General features: G+C 51.3%; 1 protein-coding gene across 15 annotated transcripts in view; it reads right to left on the reverse strand.

The window, feature by feature from the left end:
* Positions 1–343: 343 nt before the first annotated feature.
* Positions 344–14,380, reverse strand: part of FNBP1 (formin binding protein 1) — a 139,300-nt gene continuing 125,263 nt past the window's right edge. For 8 of the 15 annotated variants that reach the window (XM_078436371.2, XM_078436374.2, XM_078436372.2 and 5 more), the window contains 4 exons: positions 10,576–10,708; positions 9,142–9,263; positions 8,709–8,848; positions 4,096–7,041 (listed from right to left, as the gene is read on the reverse strand). In XM_078436371.2, the coding sequence (XP_078292497.1) occupies positions 6,866–7,041; positions 8,709–8,848; positions 9,142–9,263; positions 10,576–10,708 (571 nt within the window). In that variant the 3' untranslated portion in view covers positions 4,096–6,865. Of the gene's footprint in view, positions 3,421–4,095; positions 7,042–8,708; positions 8,849–9,141; positions 9,264–10,575; positions 10,709–14,380 lie in introns of those variants that run through there. The other 7 variants (XM_078436375.2, XM_078436373.2, XM_078436370.2 and 4 more) reach the window with 2 other exon arrangements.

Here is a 14,380-nt window from a genome sequence, read left to right on the forward strand (position 1 = left end):
CCACTCCTACCATAGGATCCCTGAAAACCTGTAGCTGCCAAGTGCATGAAAAACAAACTTCCTGCTCCTAAGGAGCCTCCCCAGATCCCTGGACTGAATCAACTTGAATCTCTCATCACAATGTCCCCGACAGCCAGCTTTTCCCCCAGCGGGTGGGGGGGTGGTCAGAGCGAGCCCGGCCCCCCAGTCTCGACGGCTACGTGACTCGTCTTGGGTTCACACAGTAAATCAGCGAGGTGCGGACGGGCCCAGCCGCCTCCACCCCCCAGCGCAGGGGCCCTGCCTGCTTCCGTGACCCGGGTCACCCCGCCAGTACAACAAAAACAGACCCGTGACAACGTAACAGAGGTTATACTTTTATTTAACATTTAAGAGGGTTAACGTATAGTTACAAGGTCAATATAAGCCTTCCAATGGAAGCACTTTATTTGGTTTAATTCCATCTCCAGAGACAAATGGGCAGTTCCAGAACCTTCACAATGGCAATGGGCCGTTACAACACTTGAGATGCCTCCAAAGCTTAGAATTAGTGCCACGCGCACAAATAAACTAAAAAGTTTAAAGGTGCTCAACGTCAGGTTAAAATAGAATTTTGGATCACTCTCTAAAGAAGTTTTGTTTTTGTTTTTGTTTTTTTTAATGATAGAAGCACACGAGGCAGAGGCATGAGGAAGTATGAAACCAAGATTTCTGGAAAAATACTTAGCATCGATGTAACTTTTTTTTTTTTTCCACGTTCAGTAAACTTTCTCCTGTAATTACGGAAGTCACCAGAAAGCATTAGGGGGCCCCTGTGCTACAGCTCATCTGGCCTGAGCCTCACAGCCTGGAAGCTTCGAGGCGAGCGCCATCAAAATCCAAAGGAAAATCCCATTACGGCTTTCCATACCTTTTTATCCTGCAAAGGAAAAACGGGGTAAATGACAAGTTCCTGTCTTTCGTTTCGTTTTTAGGTCATTGTCAGGGCAGGCTCCTTAAAACTTAGTCATTCTTACGACAACAGTATTCTAGCATCGGCAGGGAAACCACAGGCATCGGGGGTGCGGGGCGGGGAGGCCGGGAAGCAGGTCGGAAATTCCGCATCTCTACCCTACGTGAACTGGTCCGTACGAATAGATAGATGAGCTCCCAGTAGGACTCCCAGAGTGAACGATACGTCTCAACTATCACATAATAACTTATTTCCTTTGATGAGCTCGGCCTCACAGCGCAAACCCCACGCCGAACACTGAGAAGTGCTTACGATGCATTCTTTTTTGGACGCAGGTGGTACAGAAGGAAGGCGGGGGGGGGGGGGGGCGGGGAGGAAGGCGCAGGGGGTACAAGATACGAGTATATTCTATATCGGGTTTAACAGACATGAAAAGGACAAATCACTGCAGCTTCTACCGTATCCCCTATGTTGCGAGAAATGAATCTGTTCTGACCCGGGATGGGAAAGATGCAATGCGCATGCGTTACCGAGGCTCTCAAATCGATTTAAAAAACCATTAGCATCTTCTGTGGGGTGGAGAGTGGTCAGCTTGGCCTGGTGAGATTCAGAAGTTCCTGGGGACACCTGGTGACCCGGCGGCTGCAGAAGCCGTCCGTGGAGCCCCCGGGGCCGCCCGGACTAACCACGCACCTGTAGGTTTGCAGGGACGTAGGGGAGCCCCGGCCCCCCCTTCGCCCTTTGGCCGCCTGGCTTCCGGGTCACGTGCCACGCCGGCCCTCTCGCGAGACTGAGGAGTCGGCCACGGGTGCGCCGCCACCGTGGGGACCGGAAGCCTGCCGCCAACGTAGCAGCCTCGCGACAGCCAGTGGCCGCAGCCTCTCCGGCAGGTGATCGTCAAGCCAAGGGCGTAGCCCCCTTTAGGGACAGACAGAAGGACAGAGAGACAGAAGGGGGGGCGGCTCATGCTCTCTCGCTGGCTCGCCTTTAAACCCAAAGCGACTTCGGTTCACTTGCTCAACCCCGGGCGTTTGCTTGCTGGAAGTTTCTAGTCGCCGAGCCGCTCTGAGGGAGGCGTCTGGTCAACCCCGGTTTGCTGAGAGGAGCCATCTTTGGGGCCGCTGGACACAGGCCCAAGCCCCTTAGCACCTGCCCGTTTCTGTCCCTGTCCCTGTCCCTTCGGCTCCCAGAAGACACCCTGGTCTTAGATTCGTAAACGTCGAGAAAAATTGAGGAGGCTCGAGGTGACCGCCTAGTTACCAAAAGCCAAACGAGACAAGAAAGAGGCCCGATTTCCTTCTTGGGCTTCGGATGGGGTCTCGTCCACAGACAGTCCCAGCCAGTGATTTCTCCCGACTGTTTCTGCACCAGAAAAGAAGGAACGCTGCGCTGCTCTAAGGCATGAGTGGCCACAGGCTACATGGCCTCACGTTGTCCCCGAGGATCCGCAAGGGGCGGGCAACCTAGCTCCAGAGGCAAACGCAGTCCAGTCTCCGTGGCCTGCAGAACACGTGAGAACACACAGAAGCCAGAGCCACGGGCAGCACAGGGTCTTTGGTGAGGAAAGCGCCAAAATCCTAAGACGCACATCTCGGAATTCATGGAAAGATGGGAATTCTCGCCCTGCGACCAGCTAACGCCGAGGCGAGACCCTCGTTCGTAAAGCGCCAGGGTCCACAGCGCTCATTAATGAGACGACAGGGAGAAGGCGGGTGGATGCAGGCTTTTGTGCGCGGCCCCCGGGCTGGAATAGGACGTCCAGTCCAGACCTTTCCGGGCCACTGAGCACGGGCCCCAGATAAAAACACGTGTGTACTGAGCGTGCACGGAGAGGGGGGGGTGCGCGCGTGCATGCGTGTGCGTGCCCCCGTGGCCACCGTGGGCGCGCTCGGGCCATGACATGTTGCAAGGGCCAGTGTTTGGGGCGAGGTGAGGACCCATAACCAGAAAAGGACCACTGAATACTCAACAGACTCGGGACACGGGAACACGTCAGTGACATTCGGGCGCTCAGTTCACCTGGTGCGCACCTGGCCTTCCTCGTCCAGATTTTGTTAGTCTCCCGGGCAGGGGGGGGGAGGCGACCAGTGGCAAAGTTTTCACGAAAGGCACAGTGTGAACCATGGACGGGCCAGGATGCTCCAGGTAGACTGAGGGCCGAGGTGGGAGCCCGGGGAGGAGGGAACACGTGTCTAGCTGCCTTCCGTGGCCCTTTGTGTGTGGTGGGGACAGGGATAGACCTGCTCCCCGCAGAGGTGGCCGGACTGGGCCACGGAAGGAGCCGGGCCACGAGGGGCATGCTGTCGAAAGGAAAGAAAAAGAAAAAGGCAAGCAGCTACGTGGCAGGGGGGGGCGGGGTGGGGAGGGGAATGTCACTTCAGGCTGAGATGTCCAGGGCCACGGTCCAGCCCAGCGCGGGCGCCCAGGCCTGTGGAGACAAGCAGACCGGAGGGTTTCTCCTGGGAAGGCTCCCCGAGGCCTCTAGGAATCTACAACACAAAAAGAAAGAAAAAGACGGTTTAGAGGAAGGCAGGCGGTCAGGGGGGGCCACTCTGTTTCCCAGAATGCACCACCCGGGAGGGGGGACAGCTTCAGAACAGTGGGGCTGTCACCACAGGGCACGTCTGAGATAAGGAACTTTCACGGTTTCACTTCCCACTTTCCCTGGGGAACCCGCCTTCCCTTCAGGGGTGAACAGAGGCCCGCATGGGAGACGCTGCCCCCACCCGCCCTGACCCCCTCTTTCTAAGGGGGGAAAAAAAAATGTGACCAGGTTCCCAGGAGGGCGCGAGGCATTTCAAGGCCCGGTTCTGGATTCTGTCCCCGGCTGACACTCTCTGTGCTTTACAAAAGTGTACAATCTTGGCGAGAAAAGGAAAACCTGTCACTTTAATGTTGACTCAGCAATGAACAGTGAAAGTTCTTCATCTTGAGGGGGCAGAGGAGGAGAGAGAGAGGCGGATTCTGGAAGCCCTCAGGAGCACACGGGGCAAGAAACAGAGAAGGTGGCATCATTTTAAAGGGTGGGGGCGGGGAAGGGCAGAATTTTTAAAAAGCATTTGGCCGGAAAAGTTCCCCGTTACTGAAGACAAAAGAGTTAAACACCCGTATTACACAGAATAATTTTCTCGGAAAGGTGAAGAATCACTTAAAATACACAACACTGAGAAAAATACGTTTATTAGAGAGGCAGATACGAGGGTACAGCTGAAAGGTGCCAGACAGATTCGTTTCTTTTAGGGTAAGGAGAGCGAGACAATCATGTTGGCCGCATTCAAACAAAACTTACTCAGAGCCCCAGTGTCTACAATAAACTCAAGTGAGGAGGCAGCCGGCAGGGGGACCTAATCCTTCCGGCTTCCCCAGCGGTTACAAAAACAAAAAAGGTCATTAGGCAGCAGAATCACCAATAAAACAAACAGACAAAAGAGTAAAACGGTAAAACAACGAATTCAAGGCATCCTTTTAGTTCTTAGCATCCTTTTAGTTCTTAAATTGCAGTATATACAAATATAGTGGGGGGGGGGTCGGTGGGGAGGGGATTACGGGCATATTTAACAGAAAGCAATTAAAAAAAAAAAACCATAAAAGAAGGTAAGTCACAATCCAACTGACCCATTGGATGCTCCTCTAGTCTAAATATTTTGGCAATCGTTAAATAGTCACATAGTAGATCACACACACAGACACACACACACACACACACACACACACACACACAAGTGCACAGGCACACAACAGCTGCTTTGAGTTCTGGGCGTCAGGAAGCAGCAGTCCACAGGCTGGGATGGGTTTGCTGGGGGGGGGGTGGGGGGGTGGGGAAGGGTGTTCTTGGGGGTCCCGACCAGATTTAGAAACCAGGTGGGGAAGACCAGCCCCTACGTATACACTAGTCACCTCTAAGTGTGCCTCTAAAATAGGAGAAAACTTCATGAACAAGCTGAGACTTGTGTTCTATTGTAGCAGATTAACTGGGCGAGTGGAAACCAGAGTCTACACTCTGGGCAGAAATGGGCATCCTGATTCTTTGAGAATCGTTGCGGGATTTCTTCTAACACCCGGGGCTGCGCTGACCGGCCTAAACGGGAGCTACAAAGTGTCACTGCGTTGTCCCCGATCCTGTGGCGGCCTCTGCTAGGGGCCCGGGGCACACAGCTGCAAATCGTGATCATTTCATTTACACGCCCAAACCGGCCGCCAGGCCCTCCCGCAAACCAACGGAGCCATCTTCTGAATCAAATCTGCACAACCATAAGGGGGAAAAAACAAACAAAAAAAAGAATTCATGCCCTGTCATACTTCCCAAGGGAGGCTTCAAAAGGCTAACGTTGTCTTGGCCATTTTAAGACTTCTTCAATGTTTAATTTGCTTCCTGCAAGCAGTTCATCGTCCGGAAATGAGTCCAGCAGCGGACAGAAAGCTTGGATTTTAGTATCTCGGGTCTCCCATGCGCTTGGGTCCGTGCCTTCTGCTAGAATGTGCAGCAAAAGCACTCCTGTCTCCTGCCAGGTGCTGCCCCCACCCAGGAGCTGCGGTTGCTTTTCAGATCAGCCTTATTTATTATGAAAATTTTTTTGGTAAAGTCAGCTATAAATTGACTCGAGCTTATAAAAGGAGCTCACAACGTAAAAACCAGGAGCCGATTTCCCACTTAAAAGTAGGAAAGACATGAAATGGTTTTCAAAGCCAAATAAAAGGAAAATCTCAACCTGACCCCTTTATTCTGAGCTGGTTCTCTGGGCTCTCAGGGTAGATTCTTGAAATGGGGACAAGCACTGGGCTCGGTACCCGTCTATGCATGTGATCAATTTCACTACCCATCTTGCCAATTTAAAAAATGCAAATCCCCTTGTGACCCAGATTCCTTTCAAGACGGTGAAACGCTTTATTTTACTCCGGCCATGGTTAATTATACAAAACAAGCGAGCAATTCTCAAACAGTTGTCCGTAAATTCATATTTTGGGTCTTAAAGAATGCCAGGGATTAAAATAAAACAAAACACCTTTGAAAAGTGATTAGCCGGGGTCTGCGTGTAAGAGGCAGCTGGTGGCGAACCAGGTTCTATTTATGGCCCCACCTGGGGAAGCGTGAGCTGCCTACGGCCCCCGCTTGCCACAAAGGCTCCAACAGAAATGCACTGATTTTTGTTAAGTTATCTGAACAGCACCAGGACATCTGATGGGCTCGGTCAACCGCAGAGGGAGGAGCTTGGGTGGTCTGATGGCAAAGTCAACTGGTTAATCGTTAACCGAGCTTTTCCGGGTTTTAGTGGGTTGTCTGGGATCACGCAGCCGTGACAGGCTCATCCCAAGAAACCAATCGCGATCTTAAACGTGTTTAAGGAAAAAAGACACACTTTTTAGTACCAACATAGGAATCTCCTCACTCTTTCCTCCAGGAGGGGGAGGTTTTATTTCTGACTTCTTCCAAAGCGGACGACTGCAAGAGCGAACTGACCAACTTGCGGAGTTCAATGTGTTAAGTTACAAAACGGAACGTCCTAGGGCAGTTCAACGGGACACAGATGCTATAAACAGGAGGGCTGAGGTCTCACGGCACCCCTCTGACGCGCGTGGACGTTTTAAACTCAGAAACGTCGACTAGAAGCTAGAAGGGCAACTTTGTTTTTCTGGATGCCTACAGGTAACTGCCAGAGGAAGGACTGTTTGTGGATTGCAAATGACAGCATCGTAAGGGGGCAGTTGGAAGCTTTCCACATAATATTTCATTAGCGAGTGAAACTTGATTATCGTCAAAACTAGCCAGGGAAAGCCGGGTGTGAGACGCCTACATGCCCACCGCGCCCGGCCCAACGACAACACGCACGCGGGTGTCCTCCATCGAGACTTTGAAGGACTGCCTGTCACCGTCATAGTTGTGGAGCGAGACAACGCCAACTTTTTTTAAGTTTGTTTTTTTTTTTTAAGTTGTTATTAAATATAAGTCTTAGCACCTTTGGCATTTTTGTCCAAATAGACTTCGACGTACGAAGTGGGGACATAACCCTCTTCTTCGTTCCTCCGGATGCGGGTCCACCCGTCACCTTTGTCTTCCTCTATAACGTACAGCGTTTCTCCTTCCACTACTGAAATGGTTCCTTCATTCTGCCCTGGGGAAGCAAGATCAAGAGTATTTTAGGCTTCTCGCGGCATCCTGGTGGGGCACACAGGGGAGCCCGGCCGTGAAGAAAGGACAGCCAGCAACAGAGGCACCCACCCCCTCGCCCGTTGCCCTCCAAGGCCTCCTCCCTCGCAGAAGCTTCTAGGCCCTCCCCCCAAGGCCCTTCTCCAGTTCCTCCTGGGAGGGCGAAGCCAGGGGAAGCCAGGTGTCTCCCCGGGGAAGGGCAGGAGGGATCTTTGCGCCGCTCTTCCTCTCTCTTGCGGACAACAAAGTCCCAAGGCTTTGATGACCCCTTTTCAGACGACATCCCTACTTCTCTTTCTCCCTTTCTGGTTCTTGTCTGGAGCGAAGGTTCCACTTCTCCCTGCGATCTGTGTCCACCTCCCTGTTGCCCTGGCACCTGAACCGCCGGGCTCACGGTTATGTTATTATTACAAATAATACAAATCCCAAACCACGACTTCCTCCTCCTGCCTTCCCACTTCAGGGGGACCCCAGGAAGGCACCTTCGGGACCCCTCTCCGCTTTCCTCCCCCTCTTCGTTCCCCGCTTCCCATCAGCCAGGAGTCTGAGCGGTTGGCTGACCGCGGCATCTCGGTGCCCACTCTCGAATCGCGGTCCCCAAGACCGTTTGCGGGAGACAGTTGCCAAAGTCTAGCCCCCACGGCTCAAACAGCGTTCTGAGCGCAGACTGTCTGGGGCGCTGTTTACAGGGGGTGCCGTAGGGGTGGGGCCGAGGTGTGGGAAGGAGGCAGCATCGGCAACATTTAACCCGGTGCTTTCTTGTCACTATCAACATTTGGTCTGTGGCAAGGGAATCTGTAAGATCCCTTCGTTCCAGGGCTTCCCCAAACCAACCCGAGCTCGGATGGCTTCTTCCACAGCATCCTCGTTAGCTTTCTACAGGACATCGTTCTGGCAACGCTAGGCTAGTCTTTCTAACCCTCCGTCCCTGTTCTCTGATTGGTCCTGCACATGTGACAGTAAAGATCCTAAGGTATCAACACCCTGCTCAAATGCTTTCAATAGCTCCTCCGTTATTGCCAAGTCAGATCCAAACGCTGCTCTTACCCCCGGCCCCCCGCACAGGTACCACTTTCTCGTCTCAGATTCCCCTATTCCTAAGACCTCTCAGCTCCAGCCGCACGAGCCCATGCTTTCCTTCCCTCCTTCCCTCCGATGTACAGCAGCCTGGAGGGTTCTCTGAGTTCTCTTAAGGATGGGATCTCACCTTCCCCCCCCCACACAGAGTGATGTCCCCCTGTCACTCTGTACCCTTCTTCTGGTAAACGCTGCAAATGTGTGTCTGCTCTCTGATCTCCGGGGGCGGATGCCAAGCCACACCCACCCACATACCCCGCCCCCCCCCCCCCGGGGCCTTTCCAAGACAGGGGCTCCAGAAATACTAGAAGGACGGATGAAAAATCATCATCATCCCACACTGCCTGCTGCAAGTAAACTCCACCAAAGCTGTTCGGTTGTGCGGACCGAAGGGCAAACTATACAGCAGTCAGCCACGTGATGATGACGATGACGACGGCAACTCTGAGCAGAACGAATCTTCTAGAAAGATCTAGAAGGCTTCAGAAGAAGGTCCGGTCACAGCAGGAGGAGGGACAGCATGTGCAAGCGGGGAACCCCGTGGGCCCATGTCACCTTCGAACGTGTAGAGGGCTTTGCAAGTCCCGATGGCAGGCAGGGGCTCCTCATCATCAAACTCGTCGTCGAAATCCGTGGCCAGCACCTTCACCTCACTCTCCTGACTCTGCTCCTCCGTGTAACTGCCATCCGGGCTGCTCAAGAAAGCAAAGCACACAGCAACTATAGCGACCGACCCCGGTGAGGGCTCAGACTCTGCCACCGTGCGAGCAACGTGCTTGCACACACGCACCCCCCCCCCCCCGTCCCCCGCTAACGAACACCATCTCGGGTCACCCCGCCCGTCCATCCCCGCCCCACGCGGCATCAGGGACCCGAGTCGTGGCGAAAGGGCAGCTCAGGCCTCACGGGCGCTTTGGTGTCAGGAAACGACCTTACGCTCCTTTCCAGCCTCCAGAATCGGGAAGCGAACACAAGGGAGATACTGTACCTCTCGCGGTCCTGAGCGCAGTTGTTGACCGTGGTCGGGTTCTGGGCCTCGTACATTCCGCTCTGGCGCCGGGCCTGATCGCTGCGCGCTGGCAGCCTGCCTTCCACCTCGGCCAGCCAGGCCTGCGAGCAAGAGTGACGAAAGGCCCTGGTCTGAGCTCAGCTCAGGGCCCGACCGTGGAGTCCTAAGGCCCCATGCTGGGGTTGCCCGATGGTCACTGAAGCTGAGACTCCAGAAGGACTCCATGGGGGGGAGGGGTGGCGACGGGGGGGGGGGGGGGTGTGTGTCCCTCCAGTGTATTTGCACCTGGCTGTACCACCGCTTCTAGCTCGTCTCACCTCGGAGACGTAGAAGCAAAGGCACTGAGGCAGCTGTGACAATGGGGCGGAAAGAACACGGGACCGGACCGCGTCACACTCTCGGGCTTTTTGCAAACAGCCGTGTGGTTTCAGATGCGTTACTTCCAGTTCCTTCTGGTTCCAAAATTCTGTGACCTCGAGGTCACACGGGGAAACAGGAGGATCCTGCCCCACGTAAGCAGTGACTCAGTTTGAAAGCCACGCTTCCTTTTTTTGGGGAGGATCACTCTCTTGAATAGGGAAGAAACATACATATAGGAAATCCGAAGTAGAAAAAATTGCCCTCAGCGACATTTGAAACAGGGTAAGAGAGGGGCGAGAATGAAAGTGATCAGAAAAGGACATTTCTAGGTTCTAGAAACTCAAAAACAGTACCAACTGATGGATGGGCTCCAGGAAGAATTTTAAAAACGCCCCCGTTGACCCTTCGTGGCTGCAAATCACCTATTCTGACCGGAACGATCGGTTACCAATGTATCTTTCCGTGTTTTGTAGCCTTCACGTTTGGGGGCAAAAGAAGCCTTTGAGTGCTCCTCTCTCGGTCCTTGAAACATTTATTATTTGTATTTCCCACTCACTTCTGATCTGTGTCTCCTCCCGGTTTTCACAGACATAACCCTTTAATAATGGGGCCTTTGAAAGAACAATAACACATTGGAATTGATTTTTTTTTTTTTTAAGTTTTTTTGATTCCGGGCGGTGTCGGACGATTACATTCTTCCAGTTGTTTCCATGACCAACAGAAAATGAAGCAGGATCAACTAAGGGAGGCACTTCTGGAAAAGCACTGTGGATCCCAATATGACTCTGATCGGCATCGGCTTTAGGAGACGTAACGGACCGAGGGCGTGCTGAGGGGCAGGACGCTCAGTGCACGACCATTTCCTCTTACGACAACTCGAGACCCACCCCTTGAGACCCACCCCGACACCTCTGGCTGAATCTCCAGCCGGTGCCAGACGCTCTGTGACCGCGTCCCCCCCCCCCCCCCCCCGCCCCGCCCCTCCCTCTGTTTCTGTCTTTTTCTTTTTTTTTTTTTTTTCAACAGAGCTTTTCAACCCCAGCTTTTTCATACCTCAAATTTCTGGGCTTCTAGCCGCAGTTTGTCTATATTTTGGCTGACTTCTGTTAATTTGTGATCCAGGCTGGCTGGGTCTCCCATCTGAGGATTCTTTAGGTAAACATCTTTCATTTTTGTTATGGCATCTCTGGAGGGAGGGGAAAAAAAAACCAAGAATGAGCAGAACACGGTGAAAGGTGAATGTCACGAGCTAAGTGTATTCTCCCGACGCCCTGGGAACCGTGTGAAGGTTAAGCAGGGGAAGATCGGGTAACGTCTGGGTTGGGGGGCGGGGAGCATCCTTCTTTAAAACTTTCCTTTCCTTCTTTAAAACTCTCCTTTCCTTTCCTTCCTTTCCTTCTTTAAAACTCTGTAAGAATTCCGCTACCCAGGCCTGTGTCATCCAGAGACGGTTATTAAACTCTCAGTCGCCTCTTCTGAATGCTACCTGGTGTCTCCCCATTGCCTTTAGCCGTTGAGAAACGTGAATCAATCCTGACCCCTCCCCTTGCCCCAAACGACAATAAAACCAAAGCAAACCCAGAGGTCTCCTTGTGCGCATCCTTCACGCAAGCCAAAGCGACAGCTGGCATCCTGGGTCCTGCGGGGCTGTCGTTCGCTCACCCCGTGGAGAAGCACAGTTAACTGCTTTGGAAATTTTCCTACACACCCCTTTCAACTATTAAGAAACCAGATCCATCCAGTTGGTATCCATGACGAGAGCAGCCGAGCCTCAAAGCTGCATACAGCAAGATCCCACCCCCTTCCTGAAATCAGGTGTCGGAGGCCCGCCCACAGCAGCCTGAGTAAGGGATCCCCAAGCTGGGGTTATCTCTAGGACCACAGAGCCCTCTTAATTTGAACTCTGGCTTCAAGGAACCTTCGGAGGGGGTCAAGATGTTAAGAAGTTTAGGGGCGCCTGGGTGGCTCGGTCGGTTGAGCATCCAACTCTTGATTTCGGCTCCGGCCACGATCTCGCGGTTCGTGAGTTCGAGCCCCGCGTGGGGCTCTGCGCTGACAGCCCGGAGCCTGGAGCCTGCTTCGGATTCTGTGTCTCCCTCTCCCGCGCCCCAAAATAAATACACATTAACAAATTTTTTCAAAAAGACGTTAAAAGCTTAACCCAAGTGACTCTGCAGGTGGTAGCGGGCCAACTTCCAGAAGCTTCCGTAAAAGACACTCTACACCCATCATACGACATCAGACCAATGAACCAAACCCTATTCTGAGTCACGGGAAATAGTTTAAATTTTTTTTTTTAATTTTTAATATGTATCATAAAGCTCTAAGTTTCCTTTTATGAGTATCACCTTAGTGATAGCCCAGTAGCTGATTCGGAGAATGTGTGTTCAGGTTCAGTTCTGCTCTGTATATTTCCCAGTGCCTAGTATGACTTCGTTAGTCTCTGAGTTATTCAGAGCTACACTTCTTAATTTCTAAACTTTTGTTCTTGGTAACCAGCTTTATGTCAGGCTTCAGAGAGCACGCCTTGAATGCGGTCTCCCCTTGGACGTTTGTAGAGATTCGCTTCATGAAAACAGGATGTGCTCAATTTTTGGAAACGTTCTAGTGGGTGCTTGAAAAGAATGCGTACCATGCAATCACTGGATAGGCTTGTCCTGGGTCAATGTGATCAATCCTATCATTTAAATATTCTGCCCTGACTGTGCTGAATCTGTTCTGTCACTTACGGACAGAAGAGCATTAAAAAAAAAATCTCTCCCTACAACGACATGTTTGTGTTTCTTGTACACGCTGATGTCCAAGGGTTAAGAGCAAAACCTTGTTTATGTTTTGAGGTCATCTGGTCCTACGGATTTAACTGAGCTGTTTGGTACTCGAAGTATTTATTGTTATAAAGTTGATCCTCCTTGAGCTGAATAGTTAGAGGGTTTTTTTGGCCCGAAAGTCAGTCTTCCTTCGGTCGGGCACTGGCCAATCAGTGGATGACAGATCTTTTTCCATTCTTTTATTTTCAACCTTTCTGTACCTTGCATGTTAGGGGTGCCCTGGAGCCTGCTTCAGATTCTGTGTCCCCCTCTCTCTCTGTCCCTCCTCCACTTGTGCTCTGTCTCTCAAAAATAAATAAAAATATTAAAAAAAAAAGAAAAAGAAAAGGGGCACCTGGGTGGCTCAGTCAGTTAAGCATCTGGCTTCGGCTCAGGTCATGATCTCACAGTCTGTGAGTTCGAGCCCCACGTCGGGCTCTGTGCTGACGGCTCAGAGCCTGGAGCCTGCTTTGGATTCTGTGTCTCCCTCTCTCTCTCTGCCCCTCCCCTGCTCGAGCTTTGTCTCCCTATCCTCTCTCTCTCTCTCTCTCTCAAATAAACATTAAAAAAATTTTTAAATGAAATCTAGCATCAACTTTGCGCTTCTAATTCTGCCTTCTTCTACACACAAATCTGACTAATTCTGCCTTCTTCTACACACAAATGTCAGCGGCCTGACATATGGTTTGTTCATCACTTTATCCTCAGCGCCTACGATATTTCCTTGTACACAGTACATGCTCACTAAACAGTCATTTAGTGAAGGTTTAAATGTGATTTGCCTAATTACCAGCAAGGCTGCTGGAAGGGTTAAAAGGTTAACCAGGTTCCCTGGCCATGACCCAAGTGGCAGAGGAAATTTTCTACGTAATTATTGGACAGCATCCGATGTCATTTCGGATGCTTGAGTCCTAACTTCCTACTCTCGGACGGAACACAGCTGCTCACATATTAAACGGCATGAGGTTTAACTGGCTTATACACCGATGACCCTTTCTGTATTTGGTCCCACATGTAATAAAAAGTACAGGGACGAAGTTTTCATTTCAGGAGGTGTATTTCTAATATAAAACAGCAGCGAAGGTAATTATATGTGCTGCTACATTTTATGTGGCGTAACAGGATTTATGAAACCCACCCATTTTTCAGGAGCTGTTTTACCAGAGGCAAAAAAATAAATAAATAAACAACTACTTTTCTTTTGCATATACTTTAACTGTACTGACCTACCAATTGTTTGCTTTATGCATAACCAAATTTTATTTTTAAAAACGATTTTTTTTAATGTTTATTTTTTGAGAGAGAGAGAGAGAGAGACAGAGCACAAGCAGGGGGAGAGAGGGAGGCACAGAATCCAAAGCAGGCTCCCGGCTGCAAGCCATCACGTGACGCAGGGCTCGAACTCACGAACCGTGAGATCATGACCTGGGCTGAAGTCGGACGCTCAACCGACTGAGCCACCCAGGCGTCCCTGCATAACCCGATTTTAATCCCAGCTTCCGTATCGTTCAAATCACACAGAGTCACTTTTTGGCTACATGCAGAGCACAAAATCTCAAGTTCAAATCTCAGATGGGTCAGTGACTCACTCAGTGAGAATTTTAGAAGGTGGGAGACGATTAACAAAGTGGTTTTTCAATCGGGATTAGTAGCAAGTATCCCCTATGTGATATAAAAGATGTACGGGTTATAAACGTGGGAAGCACAAGGGAAGACAGATATCAAACCTCTTCCATTTTTTTTTTTTTTATGGGTACGATTCTAGGGAACTTGCAAAACAGCCCCGAAAACTGGGAACCCCGGAAGGGGAGGCAGAAGCTGGTCAAGAGTCAGCAACCGTCACCCCCCTGACGGCCGGCGGTGTGTAAGGCGTACTGTGATTTATTTTCTAGACACTGTCAATATGTTCCGTAACAAGATACGGAGACACGAGAACCTCTGGGAGGGCTGACTGTCATTCAACCTCAGGGAGAAAAACAAGCACGTTTTGGACCCAAAGCTAGGACATGGGGCAAGGGGGAGGGGCTAGAGTCAGGCCATGTTTCTCTTCC

Source organism: Panthera onca, chromosome D4, assembly GCF_046562875.1.
Source record: "Panthera onca isolate mPanOnc1 chromosome D4, mPanOnc1 haplotype 2, whole genome shotgun sequence".
Classification (NCBI taxonomy): domain Eukaryota; kingdom Metazoa; phylum Chordata; class Mammalia; order Carnivora; family Felidae; genus Panthera; species Panthera onca.